The sequence below is a fragment of the Mauremys reevesii genome, linkage group 11 (genome assembly GCF_016161935.1).
Source record: "Mauremys reevesii isolate NIE-2019 linkage group 11, ASM1616193v1, whole genome shotgun sequence".
Lineage (NCBI taxonomy): Eukaryota > Metazoa > Chordata > Testudines > Geoemydidae > Mauremys > Mauremys reevesii.
Window position 1 is genome coordinate 64858369 of NC_052633.1, and position 26628 is coordinate 64884996.

General features: G+C 42.4%; 1 protein-coding gene across 2 annotated transcripts in view; it reads left to right on the plus strand.

Moving 5' to 3' along the window:
- The window catches only part of HEG1 (heart development protein with EGF like domains 1), an 86109-nt gene that overhangs the window by 46196 nt on the left and 13285 nt on the right, over positions 1–26628 (plus strand). Inside the window, exons 10-20 of one of the 2 annotated variants that reach the window (XM_039495719.1) lie at positions 646–987; positions 2620–2964; positions 3529–3870; positions 5018–6436; positions 9665–9781; positions 10297–10416; positions 13434–13528; positions 16410–16468; positions 17101–17261; positions 21051–21185; positions 21390–21541. In XM_039495719.1, coding sequence (XP_039351653.1) covers positions 646–987; positions 2620–2964; positions 3529–3870; positions 5018–6436; positions 9665–9781; positions 10297–10416; positions 13434–13528; positions 16410–16468; positions 17101–17261; positions 21051–21185; positions 21390–21505 — 3251 coding nt within the window. In that variant the 3' untranslated portion in view covers positions 21506–21541. Of the gene's footprint in view, positions 1–645; positions 988–2601; positions 2965–3528; positions 3871–5017; positions 6437–9664; positions 9782–10296; positions 10417–13433; positions 13529–16409; positions 16469–17100; positions 17262–21050; positions 21186–21389; positions 21542–26628 lie in introns of those variants that run through there. The other variant, XM_039495720.1, reaches the window with a different exon arrangement.

The window sequence follows — 26628 nt, forward strand, 5'->3', positions numbered from 1 at the left end:
AGTTTCTATCAATAGAAAAGATTTTGTTATTTTAAATACACAATGATCTATACACAACTATTTTTCTTGATCTATTCTTTATAAACCAAATTCATCCCGTGTGTAGCTCCATTTTAGTTAATGGAGTTACACACTGGATTTATTAGGTCCTGAATTTCAAGCAAAATTATTATAGAATTCACAAATCCATTCTGAGTTAATGTAATTTCCACCTTTGGATATCATAGCTGCCATTGGACATAGTTATCAGTACCTTAGCAGCTCAAATACAGGAAAAAGAATGTCCAGTCCTTGTACTGACATTATTTCTATAGTTTTAAAATTTTTGTAAGTGCTAGTAGCATGCAATGCGAAGCAGTGTAACTGGAGGGTGAAGTTAAGCATGCAGCTTGTTAGTCTCACAGTTATTTTTTTGGTGGCACTATTCATGGCTCTAATATTCGTTTTTGCAAATAATAATTTCAGGTATTACTGAATATGAAGTGTACATGTCTTTCCAAAGCAGCATTTTCTCCAGACTGAAACTTAACCCTGTTTCAATATTCATACATGCACTGTATTCATCTGTGTTCTGTTGGAAGAAAACTCATTCATGTGTTTAGATTTATTCATATGAAATTATAATTTTTCTTTATCATATTTTAGCCATGGAAAGTAGCCACCAACCAATTAACATCTCAGCTACAGAGAAAAGGACTTCTGATTTGCATACCACCAGTACTTACATTTCAACAGCATTCACCAGAAGTGGAGAGAAGACGTTCAGGTCCCTAACAAACAGCAGCACATCACCTGATGCAACAGAAAGCTCTACTTCTAACTTAGGAAATACCGAGTCTTCAGATTTACCCCGGCCCTCATCTCCTGTAGCAGAGACTGGAGGAAGTAATATCTCATCAAGTGACTTCACTAAGTCTTCAACCGAGCCTTTGCTTACATATTCTCCCAAGATCCCATCTCCTTCGTCTTCATCAAATGATCTCGCTGGTGAGTTTTGCAATTCCCAGCTGGTTATTGCACCATTTAAAAAACAATAAGAAAGACCCTCCCACCCCCCAAAACTAAGTCAACCCATTTCATTAAAGAATCAGTTGCTCTTTAACTCACTCATACCTATGAAAGGTCCTTATATGGCGTCTGATAATATCATATCTGAGCGCCTAACAATCTGTAATGTATTTATCCTCCCAACACCTTGGTGAGGTAGGTGAGTGCTGTTATCCCCGTTTGACTGATGGGGAACTGAGGCAGAGAAAAACCAAGTGACATGTCCAAGGTCAGACAGGAAGTTCAGAGAACTAAATATGGAGCTCCCAAGTCCCAAGCTAGCACCTTAACCCTGGACCAACCTTCTCTTCTAGCACTGCTCTGAATATTTTAATAGTCATCCATTTTTCCCCTCCACAATGGTACAGTTAATCTCGGCCAGATTCTGGCACAATTGCTCATGTCCAGCAGTGCCATATCCTGCAAGTACTCCCATTATGCTAAATGGGAGTACATGTATTGTAAGATATTAGTGTGACTAAGAGAGGAGATTCAGGCCGTTAGGGTATGGCTACATTGCCATTAAAAACCTGCGGCTGGCCAGTGCCGGCTGACTCAGGCTTGCAGGATTTGGGCTAAGGAGCTGTTTAATTGCAGTGTAAACATTCAGGCGCTGCAAGGTGGGAGGGTCCCAGACCTTTGCTGCATCCTGAGCCCAAACATCTACACTGCAAGTAAACAGCCACTTACACTAACTCCTGTGAGCCTGAGTCAGCTGGTATGGGCCAGCCACAGGTGTCTAACTGCAGTGTAGACATACCTTTAGTGATTCTTTACCAACTAGCTGGACTGTAGAGGCATACCATCTGGACTGCTTAGATTTAAACTGTACCTGTAGACTGTACCTCTATTTCTATAGGTGTTGAATTCGAATGCCTATCTTCACTGAATTTAATTTGTTTTAGTAACCCCTTTTATGGCTTTCAGAGCCTGCATTTTACAAAGAGATGCCCAAACTTCTGAAGATTTCTGAATATAAAGGCTCAGATTCCGGTGCAGAGGTCTGCTTAGTGCAAGAGGAAGGGAACTACCAGGGATCAAGTTACACTTCCCTGATTCCCATGGTGCATTTGCACTGGCCCTGGCCCACGGGCATAAGTTAGATGAGCTTAGGAGCTGCTCTAACTTACACCAGCTGGGTATATCCCTATGGGACCACAAGTCTACAAAGAATTGGTATAGTGCAGGCATGCTCTGTCCTTTTCCCTCATATGTCCCAGCATGCCTCCAGTATTCCACCTTTCAGGCTGGTGTGATGGGCAGTTGGTGTAGAAGCCAGTTATGCCACCTAATAGCTCCCTGGGCAAATGGAATTTTCTGCTGGCCATTGTGGGCCAGGATCCAACATTCTGTGCTATCCTTCTCCTCTGGAACAGCTCAAGGAATCTAAGCTGTAGGTTTTAATGAATGATTATCTTTTAAATAATTATAACATTCTGAAGAGTGAATAATTTCCAGATTTCTTTTCAGATGCGCGCACGTGTGTGTGTGTGTGTGTGTAAAGAACTATTGTTGTTCTGCTCAAGATGTGCATATAAAAACTTTAATTTTCAGATTTTAATTCCTTTTCAGGAGTTGGAAGTAGCCATCAATCGGTTACAATTTCAGATAGAGAAAAAGAGATTTCCAGTTCTCCTACTCATAGTACATACGTGTCAACAACATTCACCAGAGGTGGGGAGAGGACATCCCAATCTCAAACTTACAGCAGCACATCGACTGCGGCAACAGAAATCTCCACTCATAATATAGACGCGGCCGAGTCTTCAGATTCAACCCAGTTCTTATCTTCTGTATCACAGGCTGGAGGTTTCAATATCTCATCAAGTGATGCCGATTTCACGGAGCCTTCCACCGAGCCTTTGCTTACTGATTCTTCCAAGAGCTCAACGTTGTCTTTACCAAATGATACACCCTGTGAGTTTTCTGAACTCAAAAATCTCATTTTGATAAGAAAAACATTCTCTCCCACTCCTCCCCAATGTGGGTTATGCATACTGTTATCGCTAACAAATTCAAAGCCACTGCAGTTGCCAGGCACACTATTTGTAAGCAGTAATGATTCTCTTCAATGAGATCACCTACACAGCATTTGGTATTTAACAGTGACCTAACGGCGTAGGAAAGTGGTCCACATCTTCTTAGTGTAGGAGACTGTTCACTTCCTGACTCGTCCAGGTCATACAAGTAATTCTAATGCATCATTCCAACTCTACTGACACACATTGTGTCAATACCTTTCATCCTTAGAAAGTCTCGCTTATAAAGGTTTCCATCAATAGAAATTATATTGTTTTTTTAAATACTCAGTGATTCATTTGTAAAAAGTGTTTATAAATCAAATTAATCCCATGCATAGCTCCATTTAAGTTGCTGGAGTTATTTGGCCCTGTATTTCAGGGTAAAATTATTATAGAACTCACAATTTCATTCTGATTTGTGCATATAAAATTTAATTTCCACCTTTTAATCCCATTACAGCTGTTGGAAGTAGCCATCAGTCTCTTAGCAGCTCAAAAACAGAAAAAAGAATTTCCAGTCCTTATACTGACAGTATGTACAGTTCAGCTACGTTAACCGGAGGTGGAGAAAGGATGTCACAATCTCTGACAAATAGCACATCTACCCATACAACAGAAAGCTCCACTTCATATACAGAAATTGCCAATTCCTCAGAATTAATTCACTCACCTTCAATGGCACAGACTAGAGGGACGAGTATCTCAGCAAATGATATGGGTTTCACTGGGTCTTCAACTGAGACTTTCTTTATACGTTCTTCCAAGATACCAACTTACTCTTCTTTCCAAAATGATCCTTCAAGTAAGTGTTTTGTTTGAGAATGCCAGTCTTTTATATACAAAATCTCACCAGTGCATTAAATACTTTCCATGTGTGCAGACAGATGGTAGTCCCATATACCCATGTGCTATCTAAAGTAACCGAATCAAAGCCAAGCTCACACGTTTTGGGGAATCTTTCCAAAGGGGTAAACATCCAGCTAGCTAGGATTATTAACATTGAAACTGTGATTCTTGACTGGCTAGTATTAGTAGAAATCTGATAGATCTGCTATTCTTTCGCATTCTACCTTATTTTTTATGGGTGGTATTTTCAAAAGTGCTCCTTGTTGGCCTAACTCAGTTCCCAATGAAGCCAATGGGAGCTTTCAGTAGGAGCAGAGTTAGGCCAATTCAGAAGGACTTTTGAAAATCCCATCCTATATTTCTAAGGACATTACAGTGAATTTGGCAAACACTGAAATTCACTACACACACACTCTTTCAACGATTAACTGTAAAATAAATGTTAATATTCTATGTCATCCACGGCTAAGTTTTCAAAGAGACGTGTTGTACTTTTGAGGTTCCTGATTATAAAGTCTTTGATCAATGAATTTTTATAAGACATTATTTTATTTTATACACACTAACATAGAACATGTCCTTGAAAGTAATTTCTTCCTATGGAGGCATGAGAATTTTTCTGTGCAAAAACAGATTAAAAAAAGACTGGTTTTACTTAATTTGGAATGGAGGAAGAGAGTTAGAGGATAAGGTCATTCTGAATGGTATAGAGGACAAATGGACTTTGCTATTTACCCTTTCACAAAGTACAAGAAGAGGACACAGTACTCAATCACGTGAAAAGGCAAAACGTTGAAAAGAGATAAAAATACTTATTAGTGAACATACATTTCCTGTGTTGGACTCAATGCTGCAAGAGTTTGAGGTTAACATTTCAGAAGGTGTTAAAAAATTCCATTATAGTCATAAGTACATAGTTACAATTGCAAAAACATTGCACTCAAGCTAGTTTTCACTGGCAAATAACCTCCTTACAAACTGATCGACTGGATGGACCAATACACAGACTAGTACATTTTATGTATCAGACATATAATTTCAGTAAAATGCCAAAATATTTTGAGATATATTACTGTCATGTTGCTTTTTTTCTTCTATTCCAGGCATTGCAAGTAGCCATCAACCAGTTAGCAGCATCGACACTGAGAAAAGGACCTCTGTTTCTCGCACTGACAGCATGTACATTCAAACCACATTCAGTAGAGGCGGTGACAGGACATTACTATCTATATCAAATAACAGCACCTCTGCCGAATCATCAGAAAGTTCCACTTTTTATGCAGAAATTTCCAACTCTTCAGATTTAGCACAATCCTCATCTTTTATGGCTCAGAGCAGAGGAAGTAACGTGTCATCAACTGACGGGGATTTAATTGCTCCATCTACGGAGCCTTTGCTTGTACATTCTTCCAAAATGCCAACTTACTCTTCTACAGTCAATCTACAAAATGCAACTCTGTTTTTCACTGGCACTGAATCGTCACCAACTGGTAGCTCATCATTATCTTCATCGGTATTTCCATCCTCTTCCTCGGTGTCATCATTACATCACTTGCTTTCATCAACGCCATCGCCACCTCATTCATTTGCATCATCAGAGTCATCTCTACCATCCTCTTCATCAGTGATACCATCATCGTCACTCCCACCACCATCTTTGTCGTCATCTTTATCCACCTCCTCATCAGTTGCATCATTTCCTTTATTAACATCCTTATTACCTTCATTTTCTTCAGCATCTTCACCATCACAGGCTGGTGACAGTTTTCAAACCAGCAGGTCCAGGGTTACATCAGGAGGGACAGACAGAATGGAGCCATCGACTGCTGTGTTCTCTGGGAGTACACCCAGACATTTCAGCAATCACAGCAGACCACACCAGTTGAAAGAGAGCACTAGTTTCAAAACCACAGGACCACTTCCTCTTCAGACTGAATCTATGGAACAGCTCAGCAGTCACTCTTCATCCACATCAGCTTCCGCACTTGTAACAGAGAGCTCCACAGGAGGAACTTTCACTTCCAGTGGGGACCGTTTTGAAAAGACCTCTTTGCTTCTGACAACAGCTTCTCCAAGTCTGAGCAAGGATACCCAACACACTGAGATGGCAAAAGCATCGACCAGTATCTTGCCAAATATGACAAGTCAAAGGGATGTGTTCCCTGCAGCGGAATTAACAACACAGAAAACAGTTACACTGTCAACAGCCATGATTTTTGGGCCACAGCGTTCTGTGTCAACTACAGATCATTCTATTACTACGAAAGCTCGCAGAGTTCAAACTGCTGCTACCACGACACTGGCCTACATAACTGGAGTAACTACAAAATCAGTGGAAACTAGCACTGCAACTAGCATTAAAATCACCGAAGAAAATATCCCAGCTACACATCCTTCCAAAACATCTTCCCCGAGCAAAACCACTGCAGGGTTTTCCACCACTTCGGCAGCAGCTACCAAACCAACTACTGTTGCTCTGTTCAGTCGCACAAGGGCATTAGTAACTACTTCTCATACAACAGGTAAAACAGCTAAAAGGTTGCCCAGAAACACTAGGTATGTAGAATGAAGAGAACATCAGACATAGCTTATATAACAGCCTTTGAGGATATGAGTTAGTCTTAATTCTAGGTATTTTTAAGCATTTGAAACAAAAGGAGAGAGTTTAATAGATTCCCCAGTTGAAAAATGTAGAAAATTTTGGTGGAAATTTTACCAAAAGCTAATTAAAATTCAAAAACTGTCGACCAGCTCTCCTTGTACATTTCAAATTAACAATTTCTTTATTTCTCATTAAAAGTAGATACATATAAATATATGTCTTGTTCATGAGGAAAGACAGTTGGCCAGCATTAGTATTTGCATTGGAGTTTGTCCTGTTATTACAACCTATGATCATTTTCTCTCTGTATATATAATCTCCTTCAAAAGGGCCTGTCAAAAGAACAAAAGAATGGCTGTCCTGGGTTAGACCAATGATCTGTCTAGCCCAACATCCTGTCTTCTGACAGTGGCTGGTGCCTGATGCTTCAGAGGGAATGAACAGAACAGGGCAGTTATTGAGTGATCCATCTACTGTCATCCAGTCCCAGCTTCTGGCAGTCAGAGGCTTAGAGACAACCTGAGCACGTGGTTGTGTCCCTGACCATCTTGGCTAATACCCATTGATGGACCTATCCTACATGAGTTCTTTTTTGAACCCAGTTATACTTTTGGCCTTCACAACATCCCCTGGCACTGAGTTCCACAGATTAACTATGTGTTGTGTGAACAAGGACTTACTTATGTTAGTTTTAACTTTGGTGCTTATTAATTTCTTCAGCTGAGCCTTGGTTCTTGTGTCATGTGAAGGAATAAATAACACTTCCCTATTCACTTCCTACACACCATTCATGATTTTATAAGCCTCTATCATATCCCCACCTCAGTTGTCTCTTTTCTAAGATGGACACTCCCAGTCTTTGTAATCTCTCCTCATATGGAAGTTGTTCCATACTCCTAATCATTTTTGTTGCCCTTCTCTGTACTTTTTCCAGTTCTAATATATCTTTTTTGAGAGAGGGCAACCAGAACTTCACACAGTATTCAAGGTGTGGGCTTTCCCTGGATTTATATAGTGACATTACTGTCTTCTTATCTATCCCTTTCCTAATGGTTCCTAACATTCTGTTAGTTTTTTTGGCTGCTGCTGCACGCTGCACAGACGTTTTCAGAGAACTATACACAATGACTCCAAGATCTCTTTCTTGAGTGGTAACAGCTCCTTTAGACCCCATCGTTTTGTGTGTATAGTTAATATTATGTTTTCTAATGTGCATTATTTTGCTTTTGTCACTTCTCTTGTTAGCGAAAGTCTAGGCCACATTCTGTATCCTTGCTGAATCTATTGCCGCAGTCGTCATTATATTTTATATTTTGAAGAAGAGTAGGGAAAAGCGTTAAGCACAAGTTCCAGTTTTGCCTTATGTCGTCGCCAGTTATGTGTTAAGAACATGGAACTATATTGATATTAGAAGCAGAAACTTTGGCAGAAACTCCACTTCATAATTTGGCAGAAGCAGGCATCTTCACACTTGGCTAAGGGAAAACTTTCTAGGAGTGAACTGGAATGGTGACTCATGTACTTATCCTTAAGGGACTAAGGGGGTTGAGGAAAGGTAGCTGTGGCTAGGTCATCAGCACGCTGGGAGGAGTGCATGAAGGACTTTATATAACAAAAACCCAAGGGCGTCAGTTAGTCTAGTCTCCTTATCTTCTCAATTAAATATATTCAGTAAAGTTTTTATCAAAATGGAAATATAATCCATAGTTAAAGCCCCTGGGGCTGAAAACACTTGCTACACAGAGTAGTGTTTACTGACTTCAGTCATCCTTTTAACATCAGTAGGACTACATAAAATAGAAAGCATTACAGCCAGTAATAAGTGTTTACAGGACTGGACTCTGTGACTGAATATTTTTATTACAGATTGTATTTAAGTATATAAGCATTATATTGGGAATAGTGACATGGATTAATGCATTTTACTTGAGAATGTAATTTAATGTAACCTCTTTTTATTGAGTGATTCATGTTTTGTTACTTTATTCTTTTTTTAAAAGTCAGGTTTTGACATTTACTGTAAAGAGGAAATCCTTTTGGTGACCTGGACTTAACACTTTGTACTATGGATTTAATAATGCTCTGTATTTTGTAATGCCTTCCGAACTGCTTGAGAAATGTTAAGGAATTAATAGCCCAATTCTGCTTGCCTTTCTCATGCAAGCCATCCCATTGATTTCAGTGAGAATACACACAGGAATATGAGTTGCGGGGTGGAGTCCCATGCGTATCTCATCACTGTTAGAGCTGGTCGAACTTTTTTGAATTTCAAGATTTTAACAGTATTCCAAATCTTGACATTAAAAAAAAGAGAGAAAATTTCCATGTTTTCACAATTTCTTCCCCTCATGTTTCAAAATTTTGACAAATTCATATTTTAAAAAATAAGGTATAAATACTTAAGTGTCCATGCAATTCCACACCCCCTTCCTTCCTCTCCCCTTCCTTCCTTTTTATTAATCAGTTTCCTCCCCATATTACAAGAGGAAAACTGAAATACAGAGAAGTACCTTTTGGCTACTTACTTTCTGGGTGCCCTACTTGAGACCCCTTAGCCCTGCTTTTCAGAGGTGCCGAACACCCATAACTCTGGTCAGGTGAAGTCACCAGGGTGAGCGCTCAGCAACTCTGAAAAATCAGTTTGCCTCAGGCTGGACACCGAAAATCAGTGGCCATTTTTGAAATGTTTGGCCTCCGTGACCTGTCTGAGGCCACACAGTAAGTTTGCAGCAGAGCCAGCAACAGCACACGGGAGTGCCTGAATCCTGTGTTTTAACCATAAAACCATCCTTCCAGCCTTTATGAATTACACTGTTCAGTAATAACCACAAAACAAATCTGAGTGACATGTGCCACCTAGCTTGTCTTGTAATCCGGTGTAATCAACAAACAAGCCAACCCTTCTGGCTACGTTCTGCACTTGGACATGTGCATAATTTATATTCCTGCTAATCAGAATAACACATGTGTCATGATGAGCATTTCCAGACATGGCAGAAAAGGGGGTGTTCTTTTTAAAAGGGGTGAGAATCCAATGCTTTTTCCCATAAGAATTTGGATGCTCAGTTGTACGGCATGCTAAGCACCTGAAAATAGACAAAACTACAGTCAAGCCAGGAATTAATCCCCCAAATGTCTTATTTCACAGTCAATGTCTGCTCCACAAACCCTTGTCTGCATGATGGAAAATGCGTTATTAATGGTGTTACGGGCAAATATCAGTGCAAGTGTTCACCAGCCTGGCAAGGAGAAGACTGCAGTGAAGGTAAAGGACAGTATTGCAGCCAATGGCTCCTCCGTCTTATACTGGTGACAATTCAAGCAACATCAAATAAATCAATCTGCATTGCCTGAATGATAGCAGTTTGTAGAAACAGGACATGACCCCAGTGGCTAGATCACCAGTGTGGAACTCAGAAGACCTGGGTTCTGTTTCGGGTTCTGCCACTAGCTTGTTGAGTGACCCTGGGCAAATTCCTTCACCTTCACTGTCACCTTCACTTTGAGATCTACTGATTAAAAAGTGATTGATAAGAGCTAGGCATTATTATTCACAGGGGCTGAAGCAAAGTCAGTAAAACTACTGAATGAGCATGGGAAAGCTGTTTGCATTTATTCACTCAACTCCAGCAGGATAATCAAGAACAGGATAAATAATACTAAGTGGTAATGATGCAGTGAGTCATACAGCAATACATAGAGGGTCTTCTAGTTCTACTGCCAACGATTCCTCGTAATTCTGTGATTCTACCAGCTGTTGTGTTTTCTCTCTTGTTTCAGACGTGGATGAATGTCTTTCTAATCCATGCCCAGATTTGGCCACATGTAATAATACTCAGGGCTCCTATGTCTGCAAATGTCCTCTTGGATGCTGGCTAGAAAAAGGAAAATGCAATTTAGGTAAGAGAATTGCACTAAAAAAAAAAGAAAAGAAAGAAATACACGGTTAAAAATAAAAATCTAAGACAGAAATAAAACCAGGGATCAGACAAATCCTTTCCTTTAAAATTCAGCTACCAATGGTTGGTTTGCATTAGCATAATTGCCTTTTATTGTCTATATATATGTAGTCTACTGTATTTTGTGGTGAAATGTCCTTGGGATTTAGTAATATTGAAAGATTTCCTCCACTTTCATAAAGCTATAGAAACAGCATGTTTCAAATAATGGTTACGGGTTTATTTGTATTTTAAGGACAGAAAATCCAGGGTGTTTTAATGAATTCTAACAATCCAAAAGATTTCCACAAAATACTTAGATCCCACTCCTACAAAGACTTAGGCACATGTTAGTAGGGCCATTGTGTAACTTGACTCCAGTAGGACTAATCATGTGCATAAAGTTAAGCAACTGTGTAAGTCTTTGTAGGAACAAGGCCTTATTTTGTAGCTTTCGTTTAGCATACAGCACAATTATTCAATACCCAAGTTCCATCACCTCTATATGCAAGACGACTCTGAATTTCAGGCTTTTCTCATGACCCATTCTAGAAGTGACTTTGTTTTACAAGATTTTCCTGTGAGCCACGATCTGAAAACATTACAAATGTGAAAATAGTGGTATTGAATCATGTCTGAGGTATTAATGAAGGGCATTTTTAAGATGGACTGCTAGGATAGCAAATGATTTGATTTGATTTTGGACTAAGAAAAGGGCAGATTATATAAACACTGTGAATCTAATTCTCCTTTTATTATGCCAGTGTAAATCAGGAGTCAGAGAAGTCAATGAGGTTTCTCTGGTACTAAACTTGCCATGAGAGGAGCACCTGGCCTCTGTGTGTAGCCTGAAGGCATGGGAAAGGATTGGAGGCTTTCTAATGTTATCAGCAACTGTATTTGTCTTTTGTATGAGATAGAAAGCTGAACTGTGATTTAAAATGAAACTGCCATTTTCACTGACAATCTCATGACATTTAATAGAAGATTTAGGGATAGAATCCCTGCTATTCTGACCAAATTCCAACTTCGGTTATTAGCTTCTGACCCCAGGCTTGTATAAATCTAGGTAGGCAAGAGTGCTTTTAACTCTAAACTGTACCTCATCACGCATTTCAGTCCCAAAGTTCCCTAAATCCCACACAAATTTGACATCTCTTGTATTGTTGAAAATTAAATATTGCGAACCCCAAGCCTTCAAAACTCATGAGTCAGGCGCCCCCAAAATCAATACATTAGCTTAAAAACCACAAGATTTAAAAAAAAAATAGATTTTGAATGATTTTTATTTGCCTTCTAGTTTTTGAGTCTTGAGGTTTGTAGTGGGATGATCCGAAGACCAGCTGTCCTAGTGGTCAGGTCATGGTCTTATGGTTTCTGCCAGCCTAGTCAACCCAGAGGGGCCCTGGCTGCAGCCTCAATCACTTGTGTGTGCTCAGATTGCTTTCACAGAGGTTCTGTCACTACAGAGGAGTGGGGGAGTGGGCAAGGTAGGGGGATCTTGGCCCACGCATTCCATTGGTCCTGACCCGGGACCCTAGGGGTTTATCAAAGCATTTGGCCCAGCTATTGAGCTACCCAAATGATATTTTCCCCTGGGCCACTTCCTACCAGTCTGGAGCTATTCCGGTTGGAGCATGGTCGCTGGCTTCAGAGACACTCCTCAGGCTTGTAGTGTCCTGTTGAAGCAAATCTCCTTTAGGGCTTTCAGCTCCCCAAAAGTGTGGGGGGGGGACCAAAATCCCTGCTTCTAGAGCAGCCTTCACAAAGCTGTGGCCACTCCTGACACAGCTCTCAGCTTCAGTCTTGCTTCCTGGGGGAGCTTGCAGCTCCCTCCCCACTTCCCTGAGCTACCTGTGTCTGTGCCGTGGGAACATGCCGTGCACATAGGCAGGGCCCACCCCTTAGCTCAATATTGCTCCACTCCCAGCCCAGCTTCAGTGTGGGGCCTGAACCATCACAAGTTTACACCTGGGTCACATTTTCAAGCTTTTCTCTACACTGACGAGGGCTAAAAAATTACTAAAAAAAAAAAGGCGGCTCAGGTTCTCACCTAATCACATGCCTCCAGTAGCTGAGGCTTTAAGAAAACCACCAAATATGGCGAAACATACCAGAAAATCATGAGAGTTGGCCACGCTGAAGTTATTCAAATCAGAAATAAAGACTCTTGTAACTGGGGTTACAGAAAGTTATTTACACCGGAAGAATGAATCCCACAATATTTAAAGTTTCCCGCATTAACAATGTTTTTGTGTCCGTCCTTTGGAGTCTCTGTCACCCATTGCACTCCGTATTTGGGCCATGGCAGGTTGTGTGGTGTGCTGCTCTCTCAACAACTGTATGCAATTTTGGGCACCACAACATAGGAAGGATTTGGAAAAATTAAAAAAAAACCCAGCAAGATCAAGATAGGTGACGCAAAGAATGGAAGATTAGAAATGGAACGAGCAAAATATATGCAGTATAAAAAAGAGACTTGGTGGAGGGGGGAAAGGCAGATGATCTTGGTCTATCAAGACCTTCAGAACAACCATATAAATATCCCTATAGAGACAGAGAGATTATACTGTATATAGTACAAGAATTATTGCACCCAGCACTGAAAAATAGTTACCTCTCTGGCGGAATGCAGACTGATTAACAGCAAATAGTACCACTGCGCATCAGGTTAGGACAGGAAATGAAAAAGAACAACTCTCTCTTCAATTTAAGCTACAGGCGTATTCAGTTAAATTCCAGCTCAGATAGTTATATGTAATCTAGCTAGGACACTGGGGCTGACACAATCTCTTGTGAAGAATCCCATGGGATCTATGCTTTATTAGTGGTAAACTCATTCATAGGTTTCCCATTGCTATAGCACGTGCAGTTTTCAACCAGGCTAACCCGTCTAGCTCATGGGACACGATAAGATCGCAGCGTGGGGTAACAATGCTGCAATGCCTTGTAGCTAACAGGCTTTGTTTTTAATTTTAGTAAGAACATTTGTTGATCAAGTTGCACTGAAACTGAACACTACTCATGGGAATTATTCTGAACTCCATCGAATTGAAGATGAAATAACAACAATGGTAAGTGTCTTCTCTAGAACATTAACAAATGCTGCTACATGTAGATTTCATTCAGGTCGTCATGATCTGTGCAACAAAACATAAGATACAGCAACTCTAAATCATGGGTTTATCTTTGTGCCAATGACATTTTCTGGTTCAGGCATTTGTCATTTACTATGTCATGACCATGCCAGACGCTAAGGACTTTTCCTCAAAGACTGTAAAATATGTTGTAAGCAAGACACAAGAAGTAATTCTTCTGCTCTACTTTGCACTGAGTAGGCCTCAGCTGGACTATTGTGTCCAGTTCTGCGTGCCACGTTTCAGGAAGGATGTGGACAAATTGGAGAAAGTCCAGAGAAGAGCAACAAAAATGATGAATGGTCTAGAAAACATGACTTATGAGGGAAGATTGAAAAAATTGGGTTTGTTTAGTCTGGAGAAAAGAAGACTGAGAGGGGATATGATAACAGTCTTCAAGTAAATCTTCCTAACTGTGAGGGTGGTTAAGCACTGGAATTAATTGCCTAGGGAGATTGTGGAATCTCCATCATTGGAAATTTTTAAGAACAGGTTAGACAAACACCTGTCAGGGATGGTCTAGATAACACTTAGTCCTGACAAGAGTGCAGGGGACTGGATTAGATGACCTCTTGAGGTTCCTTGCAGTTCTGTGAGTCTGAGTCTGTTATTCCAGTGCCTCGTAACAGAATTTTTGTTTGTGTGGGAATTAAAAAATGAATCGGCTCTGTGGATCAAGACTTGTCTTTTTGTTCTGTTTGTACAGCACCTAATTCAGTGGGGTCCTGGTCTACAACTGGAGCTCCTGGTTGCTCCCACAATACAAATAAATCATAAGAATGCTGCGTTTGCAGAAGAGTACACATTAGACAAGCTGCATATAGCCGAGTAATACTGGCTGGTGTTCATGCTATTCCAGTCTAAGTTGCCCATCTCTGGGAAGGCAGAAACCGCTGTTGATTGCCCCCCGGGAGAGCCAAACTTCACCAGTGAGATATGAGACACCTCACCTCAGCTCTTCCTTCATGCCAGTGGATGGGCTGCGTTAGATGTGGAACTTGGATCGTTAGCTCCTTTTTTTCCCCCTTGGCTGAGGGATGGTTTGACCAGGCAGGAAATAAAGGTGGATGATTAGGCTGATAATTATATTAAAAGATCTGCACATTTTTTAAATCTTATTTCATCCCCCATCCCATCAATACCTCAACGGAGAGACCCTGCTTCAAGAAGGCTGAGTAAGTTAGACTAAGGCCTGGTCTACACTAAGGGCAGGGGTTGAACTAGGGTCGCGTAGCTGAACTCGAAGTACCCTAGTTCGAACTACTTACCCGTCCAGACGCCGTGGGATCGAAGTCCGCGGCTCCAAGGTCGACTCCGCCACTGCCGTTTGCAGTGGTGGAGTTCCGGAGTCGACCAGAGCAAGCGGGGAGTTCGAACTATCGCGTCTAGATTAGACGCGATAGTTCGAACTCCGAGAAGTTACACTTCTCGAACTCCGAGAAGTTACACCGCGGGTCGACCCGGTGAGTTCGACTTCTCGGAGTTCGAACTATCGCGTCTAATCTAGATTAGACGCGATAGTTCGAACTCCCCGCGCACTCCGGTCGACTCCGGAACTCCACCACTGCAAACGGCGGTGGCGGAGTCGACCTTGGAGCCGCGGACTTCGATCCTGCGGCATCTGGACGAGTAAGTAGTTCGAACTAGGGTACTTCGAGTGCGTAGCTGAACTTGCGTACCCTAGTTCGACCCCCGCCCTTAGCGTAGACCAGGCCTAAGGCAAAGCTCATTCTGACTAGGCTGGGGCTGCCTATAGGCTTGTATTGAGTACCCTCCTCCTAGTGGTCTGTTGTTGTACTGCAGTTTCCAATGTAGGGGATATAAAGATCTTTATTGCAGGTTCGGAGGCAAACTCAGGACCAATGATCCTGGACTCCCCCAGTTTCAGCAACAAGTCTTATAAATACCAACATGGTGCTGGAACGATAACTGTGGCTCTGAGTACACTATGAGCTAGGGTTGGGGTTCCCCTGCTCGCGTACACGTACTCCAATACTCTCAGCGAGCTAGCATGAGTATCAATAGCAGTGTAGCCATGGTAGCACTGGCAGCGGCGGCACGGCAGAGCTGTGCCACGTACGTACCCACCAGTTTCAGGCGGGGTTGTACTCGGCACAACTAAGCCGTGCCTCCGCGGCTGCTACCGTGGCTACACGGCTATTGAAACTCGCGTAGCTCAATACAAGTTTGTGTACACAAGCAGGAGACTCAAACTCTTAGCTCATAGTGGAGAGGTAGCCCCGTGTATCATTCATACCAGGGATAGTTCTCTTGCCTACCATGTCTTCATTCTTACCTTCTCACAAGTTAGATCAGCTTTTTAGCAGAGCTTGGTCACAGCAGTTCGCTGTGCCTGTTTACCAAGCAAGGCGGCTTGTCTGGTGACATAGCTAAAGCAGCAGGAAGATGGACTTACAGCCTCCGCGATACTGACTAAACAGACTTAGGAGAAATCAAAATAAATGACTGAGTCTGAGACTCTTTCCTTGAGCGTGGGATTTGGGGGGAAGCGTCTTTGATGATGTACAGCATCCAAGTGTGTCGTTCTGAATACTGCCTTATGCAGGCCTCTTTCCCCACTGCTTTGCTGGCTGGTCCTCACCCTTTGTGCTCACTGCACAGCAGGCCCAGGACAGATGCCCATTTTTATAAACCATAGGACTTTGCTAATGTCCAAAGCTGCACAATAGCGACTTCATCCTTCCCTTGTTGACAATACAAAGGCCTCTCTGTCTCATTGAAATAAGAGGCTGTTGCGAAGGTCAGAGATCCTTGTTTAATTCCCGAACAGTAATAGACTATTCCTTCTTTCCTTCAGCTGAACATGTCCCTTTCAACGTTACCTGGCTATTACAACTCAGTAGTTAACGCTTCAAGGTAAGGAATGTAATATCATGTGTATGTTAGGGATATATGTGTTGGGAAGGACCAACCTCCTTGATCTGAACAGACTAAAACTCTGGGGAAGTTCAGCTCTGGATCCCAAATTTGCAATTGATAATAAGATAGACACAGTGTGGCATAAGAGGACTCACTATGGAACTGGGAGCAAGGAACATCTTAGTACTCTGCCACTGACTTGCTTTGTGGCCGTAGGCAAGTCACTTATGGCCTGATTTTCAGAAGTGCTGACCAACCCCAGTTCCCAGTGAAGTCAATGATACCTGTTTTCAAAATCAGGTCATTATTATCCCTAGGCCTAATTTTGCCCCTAAAAAATACGAGAATCTCCTCTCACTGGCTTCATTGTGAATTACTTGTATCTCACTGCAGACAGAATTGGGTCTTAAATGTCTATGTTTGCCCTGTCTGTAAAGTGGGGGTAATACAAGACAGGGTTGTTATGGGGACGTAGCTAATGTTTGGACAGTTTTTTCAATATACATCGAGTGTTTTATGCATGCTATGTCTTACTGGTATTAATAATAGCAATCTGCCGGGGACATATTAACAATGAAATAAAATGCAAAACGGTGATGCATAGTTTTTTTGTTTTTGTTTTTTGGCAGGAAGTCCAATTCTGTCCTAGTTTCAGTCCAAACCATCTTTTCTTTAGCATCCAATGTGACGCTGATTGACATTGTTAGCAGTGTACGAAGCTACATTAGCGCTTGCAAAACTCCTGCTGAAACCTGCCAGTTCATCTCCAACTTTACGCTGCTCCACAGAGGTAAATAACATCCGGATTGATCATAATGAAAGTGGAAAGCAATCAGCCTTTTATTTGTTTGTTTGTTCTTAAAGTGACTGTGGCCCTCTAAAAGTCCCTTTCAAATATTTATCTCATTTAAATGGAAGTCATCTTAAAGTCCCTGCAGCGGAAAAAGAGACTTCAGATTTCAAGCTTTATCTTACCCGCATGTGTGAGAAATCTGCCTCTTTGTGAAAACATTACATGGGTGAAAGACATTACACAGCACAGAATTCCAGTCATTGTGAATGGTCCTTTCATCTCTGGGGTACAGCATTGAATCCCATCCAGATCAAAAAAATACGAGACTTATTCTAACCACATGGTTTGAAGCTATCCAAATGATTTGAGTGCAGGGCTTAGTGCTGCTAAAAACGGGGAGGGTGACCCCAAGTGAGGTTTATAGTGAGACAAGCCTTTCCAATCAATTTGATTATAGTGTTTCTTGGCTGCTATAGTTAATCTGTACATGCTGGGGGTGGGTTTTTCTTGGTGCCAGATTCCATTGGTGAAAAATGAATGGTATTAAAATGGTTTGAGGCAGAGTAACATTTCTATACAGACCCCTCCACCTGCCAAGGACCAAACATGGGATGCAGTGTGTGACTAAGAACCAAAACATGATTCATTCAGGAAACTTTAAAATGCTGTTGGATTCCTTCCTTCCATGGACATAGGTTTCTGTAGCCTCCGTTTCATGAGACTGTATTCCTGATGTTCCAGTCCAAGTGAGGGGAACCCAAATTTGTGTGCAACACAGGTAGCCTTCAGACGAAAATGAGTGTTATCCCATTAAACGAGGGACATTTGAGAGACAGGTTTCCATTAAAAAAAAAAATCTACATCCAGAGCTTTGTGACATAGCTGTAGATGTTTTGCTGAGAGGATGAAAGTTGGCAACATTTAGCCTTGGGCCTGAGTCTGAAAGAAAAAGAACATTTAAAACAATTTAAAGAAAAAATGGTCTGGCCATTGAAAGTTGGGAGTTTTTAACTCCTTTTCTCGGGGGCTATTTTGCTTATCTAGTCTGACCTCCTGCATAACAGATGCCAAAGCTCTTCACCTGCTAATTCCTGCCGCCAGCCCAATTAAAGTGGTGGCACTTGATTTGATAGGCCAGCTGAGACCAAGTCCAGCGGGTGGCCTCTTCTGCACTTTTATTTTGGGAGGGTTAGTGTCTAACTTCCCATTAAAGATAAACAGAATTGTCGACAGCACAAAATCTTCTGTTACAGAAGTATTAAAATTCAGAAAAATTCAGAAGGGAAGGGATTCGAGAAGAGCTGGGACAGTAAAGAGTCATGAGCTCCAGTTGGGAGGCATAATGTCACAGAAGTTGTAGCAATGATTTATTGTCCTCCCAAGTTCACCCAGCTTGACCCAGCTCTCCTCAGTCAGGCCTGAATCAAAGCCCAGCAAAGGCAATGGAAGTCTTTCTGTGAACTGCAGAGGGCACTGGATCAGGCCTGTAGTTCAGTTATGAATCTTTACAGGCAGTAAGTAACTCCATTTCCCTTAATTCTTTTATTCTGGCCAATCACGTTTCTGTGACTCAGCATTAAGACGACGGGATCCATTTTCATGCTGCTTAAGATGAGTACTGTGGTTTCCTTGTTCTGCAATCAAATATGTTGCACAGCCTGGTTCAGAATCCTTACAGGCTCAGAGACCTGGTCTTGGGGAGCGCATTCCTATACTGCAGAATTCACTCCCTAATACCTTGTACTTATATAGCCCTTCTCGTCTTCAAAGTACTTCACAAACATTAATTGCTCATTTCCCCGTGTTGCCGTATTAAAGAGAATGGAAATGAGGCAAGGGTAAGTAATTTACCCAAGGCCACATAGAGTATGTCTACACTGCAGTTAGACAACCATGGCTGACCCGTGCCAGCTGACTCGGGCTCCTGGGGCTCAGGCTAAGGGGCTGTTTCATTGTGGTGTAGTTGTTTGAGTCGGTTCTGCAGCCCAAGCTCTGGGACCCTCCAATCTCACAGGGTCGTAGAGCTCAGGCTTCAGCCCGAGCCCCAATGTCTACACCACAACTAAACAGCCCTAGGAGCCCGAGTCATCTGGCATGGGCCAGCCATGGGTTTTTAATTGCACTGTAGACATACCCATAGACTCAAGATTAGAGCTAGGATTAGAATTCATGAGTTTCTAGCTCCTGGTTCCATGCTAAGAGCAGTGGCCATACCCCTCTCTTTCTCTGTTCTCCTAGTTTGGTTTGTTTGTACCAGAAGTGTGGGGAAACTACATCTTGGCTGAAATTATACCAGTGTTTCTGGAGTATGCTGCTGTGGTTCTCCTTACTATATACTACATCTTTACATGTCAGAGGTCTGTCTGTCTGTCTGCTAGAAGGCAGAGATGTGAGGGCATTTACGCTGGAAGAGCTTTACAGAGTGAAGGATACTCTGTTTCTCTCTAACAGGGATTTAATGTTTGTGTCCCTTAATCTGAAAGAAATCATCTAGACTGGAAGCACAAGTTGTGTATGGCAAATAGAACAGCACGTACAAGTTCTTTTTTTAACTGAAGATTTCACACATATTTAGACTGACCATCATGTACAACTTTGTAATGGAGAGTTCTGTGAGACTGCTGAATTCTGTCAAGGAATTACTAGGTTAGACAAAGCACTCAAAAATATATTGCAAGGAACAACGCTGTGTTGGTTGGTAGGAGATAGACCTGATGACTCAGTAGGTCTTTTCCATCTCTAGTATCTGTTCAAATATTGATCCTCATAATAAATAAATTATGTATTTACTGCAGAAATGGGCAAAAATCTCATCCAGGTTATAAGCCCTCCAAAGCCAGGGAGTGTTGAGATGCAGGATTTCAATTCATGCCTATTATATTATTTATTATTTGCACTGTGGTAGTGGCTAGGGACCACAACCATAGACAAGAACCCCATTGTGCTAGGTACGGTACAATCACATAACAAAAAGGATACAGATATATATCTCCCAGAACTAGGGACAGCTGTAGAATTTCAAATCCATGTTCTGGTTATAACCCTTCCCTACATGTTTGGACCAATCTCTGTTGTAGGGACTGCCATATCCGGTCCTGTGGCTTTATCTCAAAAGGGAGCAAATATTAATAAAGAAATAGGGGGAAACATTACTGACCTCAGTGTGATACAGGGGGAAAGCTGATGATCAATGTGCATAATGGTGTATTTACAAGGACGCAGGGCCGCCCAGAGGATTCCGGGAACTCGGGGTCTTCGGCGGCGGGGGGCCCCACTTCAGCGGTAAGTTGGCGGCAGGGGGTCCTTCCATTCCGGGACCCGCCGCCAAAGTGCCCCAAAGACCTACGGCGGGGACCCCCCGCCGCCGAATTACCGACGAAGCGGGACCCGCTGCTGAAGTGCAGCCCCCACCGCGGGTCTTCGGGGCACTTAGGCGGCGGGTCCCATAACGGAAGGACCCCCCCGCCGCTGAATTACCGCTGAAGACCCAGCTGCACTCCGGCGGCAGGTCCCGCTTCGGCGGTAATTCGGCGGCGGGGGGATCCTTCTGTCCTGGAGAGGAAGGACCCCCTGCCAGCGAAGACCGGGAGCGAAGAAGCGAGAGTTCCCCCCACCCCCGTGCGAGAGTTTTCTGGGGCCCCCGGAGCGAGTGAAGGACCCCGCTTCAGGGGCCCCGAAAAACTCTTGTGGGGGCCCCTGCTGGGCCTGGGGCAAATTGCCCCACTTGCCCCCCCCTCTGGGCGGCCCTGCAAGGACGTGCTGATACTGGTAATGTCTTTATGGCAGTTGGCGGTTTGTGCAGCCAGAAGGACCCTGAATGCGACAAAGAAACTTCGGAATGCACCGACAGAGATGGCATTGCAGTCTGTCAGTGCAAGAGTGGATACTTTAAATACAAGAAGATAGATCATTCCTGCAGAGGTATTGTTCTTTTCACAGCCAGGTTTGCTTTGGTTCTTGCTTAATATTTTGTTTCCAGTTGAAATGATTTTCACACACGTGTTCTTTGTATTTCTTTGCATGCTAAGCAGCTCAGTATTATGAATAAATATTAACAGTTTAGATTTCCTCCATTTGGATATGGTGCTTTACAGTAGAAACTGAAGATATTCTCTCTCACTACAGTAATCATAATATTATCACTTTTGGGAGCCTGCTGTGCAAGTCAGAAAGATCCAGTGAAAAGAGACAAGGAGTTGGAATGCAGGAGGCAACAATTCAGTGGCATAGTGCACAGATGACATAGCGCACTTTTTTGTGTTGTTCTTTTGTCTGAACTCCAGGGGAAGTAAAGATAATTGTTTTAAATTCACAAGCTGTATTTATGTATCCTTAGTATTTTGAAATGACCAAGTAGCTGAGAAGGAGTGTGAATTTATTTTATCTTAAAAAGGATCATAATAGACATTTAAATACAAGAGCCAGTATCTCTTAACGACTGCCTTAGCAGCCCCAGAGCTATTTCACAACATTTGAAATAAATTACAGTCAATTTTGCTGCTGCAGTGATCAAAATAAATGTACATAGGTTCAATGGAGCCCATTGCCTGCTTAGACTAATTGCTCCTGTGGTGTATCGTAAGAAGTCCAGCTTCCTGATCATTAATACACTTATGACTTCGATGGTTATTGTGTACTTTTCGTTTCTGGCCGTAGCTGCAACCTGCTGGATACTGTATAAATGTGTGGGAAGAGTGTCCCTGCTCCAAAGAACTCACAGTCTACAAAAGATGACACCCTCTTCCCCTCTGTGTCTTATGAAGCAGCCAGTTGGTGATTAGTCATGTTTTGACAAATCACAATTTGTAAGAGACCACATGGGCATTGGATTGGGACCTAGGAGTCCTGGCTTCCAACCCTGGCTCAGCTATTCTCTGTGACCTTGGGCAGGATATTTCACCTGATTGTGCCTCTGTTTCCCCACCCAACCTTTATTTGTGAGCTCTTTGGGACAAGGTATATGTCTTGCTATATTTATGTACAGCACCTTGCACAGTGAGGCCCCAATCTCAGTTGGGGTCTGTACGTGCTATTGTAAAACAAATGCACTCCCCCTCCCCCACATGTATACACTCACAAAGGAGTCGTGTGTAGGGCAGTATTTTTGTTAAGATATGTTGACTATCCTCAATTAGTCCTTAACCTTGCCATCCTTAGTTGGCCAGGTTCTTGTCGACAACACAATGAAAGAACCTTGTCAAATAGCACTAAACAATTCTAGTCAGGTCTGCAGAGGCTTTGAAGCAAGCTTAAAATCATCTAATCTGCCTGCGCTAAAAAATATGTGATAATGTTTCCCTGCTTTGGCCTCATACATGTAATGGGATCATCAGCATCACTGGCTTCTAACAGCAACAAAGAGGAGGAGACAGGATGCGTGAAACCCACATAAAATAACATCTAGTTTTTATTTCAATAGGCTCCAGTCCGAGAAAGTAGCGTTCTCTTTTTCCCTGTAAGAATGGAGGAAGGTGGGTGTCAAATGATGAAGAGATTGCTGTAGTGTAACTTGCAAGGGGTGGGGCTGAGAAGAAGGATGGTCCAGTGGTTAGGGTGCTAGCCTGGGCCTTGGGAGATCCAGCTTTAGTTTCTTGCTCTGGCACAGACTTCCTGTATGACCTTGGGCAAGTCACTTCATCTCTCTGTGCCTCAGCTTCCCACCTGTAAAATGGGGGTAATAGTATTTATCCATCCCCGGGGGAATGCTGTGAGAAGAATAAAGATTGTGAGATGCTCAAATACTATGGTAATAGGGGCTTTGTAAGTATCTCAGATGGGATGGGATCATTCTGTTCATTCCTTCTATAAAATAAATAGCATACTTTATTGGTCAAGGGGCTTGCAGCAGAGCAATAAAAGACACCCCATCACCTCTGTTGTGATAAAACGAGCAGGACAATCAGGACATTGTATAGAGGATGACAATTCCATGAGCTTGCAAATGGCATAGGTGAAAATTACTCTGCGGCTGATGGCCTTTTACACACCTCTGGGCTGAGGGGAATTTTACCTTCATGTTGTCAAGAGCTGGGGACAGAGCGGGAAGCTGGCTTCTTTAGTGACCCACAGTATGTGGGAGTGGGGCAAGACCTTCAAAAGAGCTCATGGCTAGATTTTTCAGGTCCTCAGCATTTGCAGTTGGGGCCCGATTTTTGACGGAGCTGTGCCCCCATTGTGTGATCCAGATTTTCAAAAGAACTCAGCACCCAGCAGCTCCCAATTTGACATTTACAGAGATTTTTTTTCAAAAGAGTGCCAGACCCAACGTGCTGAGCTCTTTCGAAAAACTGCCCTGTATACAGGTCCCTAAAAAGGGACTGAGGTGTCTGGAAAAACTGGCCCTGATTGTGAGTGCTGAAAATGTAGCCCATAGCATGTTAAATGTTCGCAAGTGGTAATTCTAATTATAGTGTTTCTTCCTGTGGGAAATGCCAATTGTACTAGGCTACCCGGAATCCTTTACAGGAAGTTGGGTGTGATTTGGAGAGGACAAAAGGCATGGTGAATGGTCAGCAGCAAACCTCCAGGTGTGTCTCTTTCCTGACTGAAAGCTAAAGCCCACTTGTAGGAAATCTGCCACCTGGAGCACACTGGTAATTCTGGCTCTGCAAATATCTAATATCAATGAGGTTTAAGGGAGGAGTTCTCAAAGGAGCCGGAAGGAGCTTGAAAATCTCAACCTAAATACCATTCCTCATGCGTTCCATTCATCTCCAGGTAGCTGCCATTCCCATCCTTTCCAGGACATGTCACCAAGCCTGCAGGGTTGATGAAGAAAAGGCTACCACAGGCTTGCCATGTCGGCTTCTGTGAGGTGCATTTTTCTCAATAAAACCAAGTGCCCTTGTGTGAGCAGAGAGAGGCTCTGATCACTTCCTCCCATCCAAGAGTCCCCTCAGGCATTCACTGGATGAGGGAGGTCAAGCTGGACAAAAAGAAATCCTGAGTGAAAAGTCGAAAGAGGATTGGAGTTGAACATTCTGCCTGGCTGCAGGCCTCTCTAGTCCTTAATATCTCCCACCCCGCCCCCTCCACCTCCCAGTTTAGATTCATAGGCATAGTTTGACTTCTATAATTGGGGGCAGCTCCAATCAGGCTAATGGGGACGTGTGTGGGGGTCCTTGTGGGGGCAATGCACCCCCTGCCTCCCCCAAACTACAGCGATGTTTAGATTTCGGATTAGCCGGTAATAGTTAGAAGCTTGGAGAGTGGGAGTGGCACAGTGAGCTCTCTTTGAAGCAGAGTCAAAGGAACTGGAAGCCAGCAGCATGACAGGAGGGGGAGAGCGGGTGGGGTAGTGAAAGGGAAATAGGAGCAGAGTTCTGCAGCTCTGCATTACATTTAAAGAACCCTCAGATGCCCAGAAATGGTGCATCCAGGACCTGCCCCTGCCCTCTGTGCGATAGATTTTCTGTCTGTAAGTGGGGGGGTGCACTGACTGTACAGCTGTGCAGCTGCATGCCTGCGGGTGAGGGATTGGGGTCAGGTTGGGCCACAAAATCTGCCAGTCCTTCCCCACTTCCCAAGCAGCAGAAGCGTGCTAAGGCTCTGGAGACTACACTAATAGTTAGTCTGCAGTCACCTTTGTGGAGTGCAGCCTGGGAGATAGGATTGCTCCCAACGCAGGGTTCTGTAATGCCCAATCTAGTTACTCAGGCTGGGGGAAGATTTCCCCAAGTCCCTTTCATGGATCTTGTAACATGAACAAACCACTCTATCTCTGCTCTTTTGCTGACACCTCACTATTATGTACAGGTCAGGTGTATATAATTTTGTATTGATTTGCATGTTGTCCTGGTTTCTGGTTGACTGAGACACTTATCACGTGTCCTTCTACTTGTGGACTCTTTCTTGTAGGGTGACCAGATGTCCCGATTTTGTATGGACAGTCCCGATTTTGGGGGCTTTTTTCTCACCCCCATCCTGATTTTTTACACTTGCTATCTGGTCACCCTACTTCCTTGATTTTATAAAAATCAAAAGAGAAAGTTCATAATAAATCTAATACAATTAATATGATGGACAGACTTAAATATGAATGATGATTGGCAACTAAATAGCCAAAAAAACTACAATTGTGAGATATTGAAAAAAATTGGTTTAAAAAAAAAAGCCAGACTGGTTTAAAAGGGAAATTAAAGCAGCAATAAAAAATAATATAAATAATAAATGGAAAAAAGGGAAAGTTGATAGCAGTGAAAATATTTGGTTAGGGAAGGAAAACGATACAAGGAGAAATCTATGGCCAGAAAAGTTAAGTACAATAGGAAGGAGTTTTTTAAGTAATTCAGGAACTGAAGAAGTCCTAATAATGGTATTGGCCCATTATTAGATGGAAATGGTAGAACTGTTGAGCAGAAAAGGCAGAAGTGTCAAGTAAATATTTCTATTCTTTGAAAAATCAGATAATGTATTTATATCATATGATGAAATATTTTTTATTCCAACAATAACTAAGAAAGATGTTAAATAGCAGCTACTAACGTCAGACAGTTTTAAATCAGCATGTCCAGAAAACTTGCACTCGAGAGTTTTAAGAGTTGACTGAGGAGCTCACTAGACCATTAATGTTGATTTTTAATAAGTCTTAGAACACTGGAAAAGTTCCAGAAGACTGGAAAAGAGCTAATGTTGTGCCAATATTTTAACAGGGTAAACAAGATGATTGGGCAATTATAGGCCAGTCAGCCTGACACAATTCCTGGACAAAACAATAGAATGGCTAATATGAGACTCAATTAATAAAGAATTGAAGGAGGTAATATAATTAATGCCAGTCAACATGGGTTGAGGGAAGAAAGAAACAATTATTTTTTTTCAAAACAATCTGTTTTGGATGACTTGAAATGCTCTGTTTCGATTAAATCAAAACATTGTTCCGATTCTAACATCTAAAAATATATATACATTTCAAAACGAAAAATCAGAATGCTTCGTTTCCAATATTTTTAAAACAAAATGTCATTGAAATGGCCATATTCCCACAAAGTTTTGATTCTGATGAAATTCCATTTTCCTATGGAAACATGTTCCATTAAAAAAAAAATGGGACCAGCTGTAATTGTTATCTGAGGTGCCAGTCCCACAAGGCACTTAAGCACTTGAGTGGTCCTATTGAAGGCAGTTGGCAGGTTTCACAGTGTGGCTCAGCCCCATAAATGAAGTAAGTTCAGCTCCCTTGTACCAAGGCAGGTGCTCCCTTTTGGCCAGTTAAGAGGGAGGGACAGCACCTGGGAGGGCTAAAGGATTAGGGAGAGACAGGAGGAGGTCTCTGGGGAAAGCAACAGAGAGTTGTCTGCAGGCGTTCCCTGGAAAGGAGGAGGAATTATCAGGAAGCCAGCGGAGGAGCTAGCCTGCTGACTTT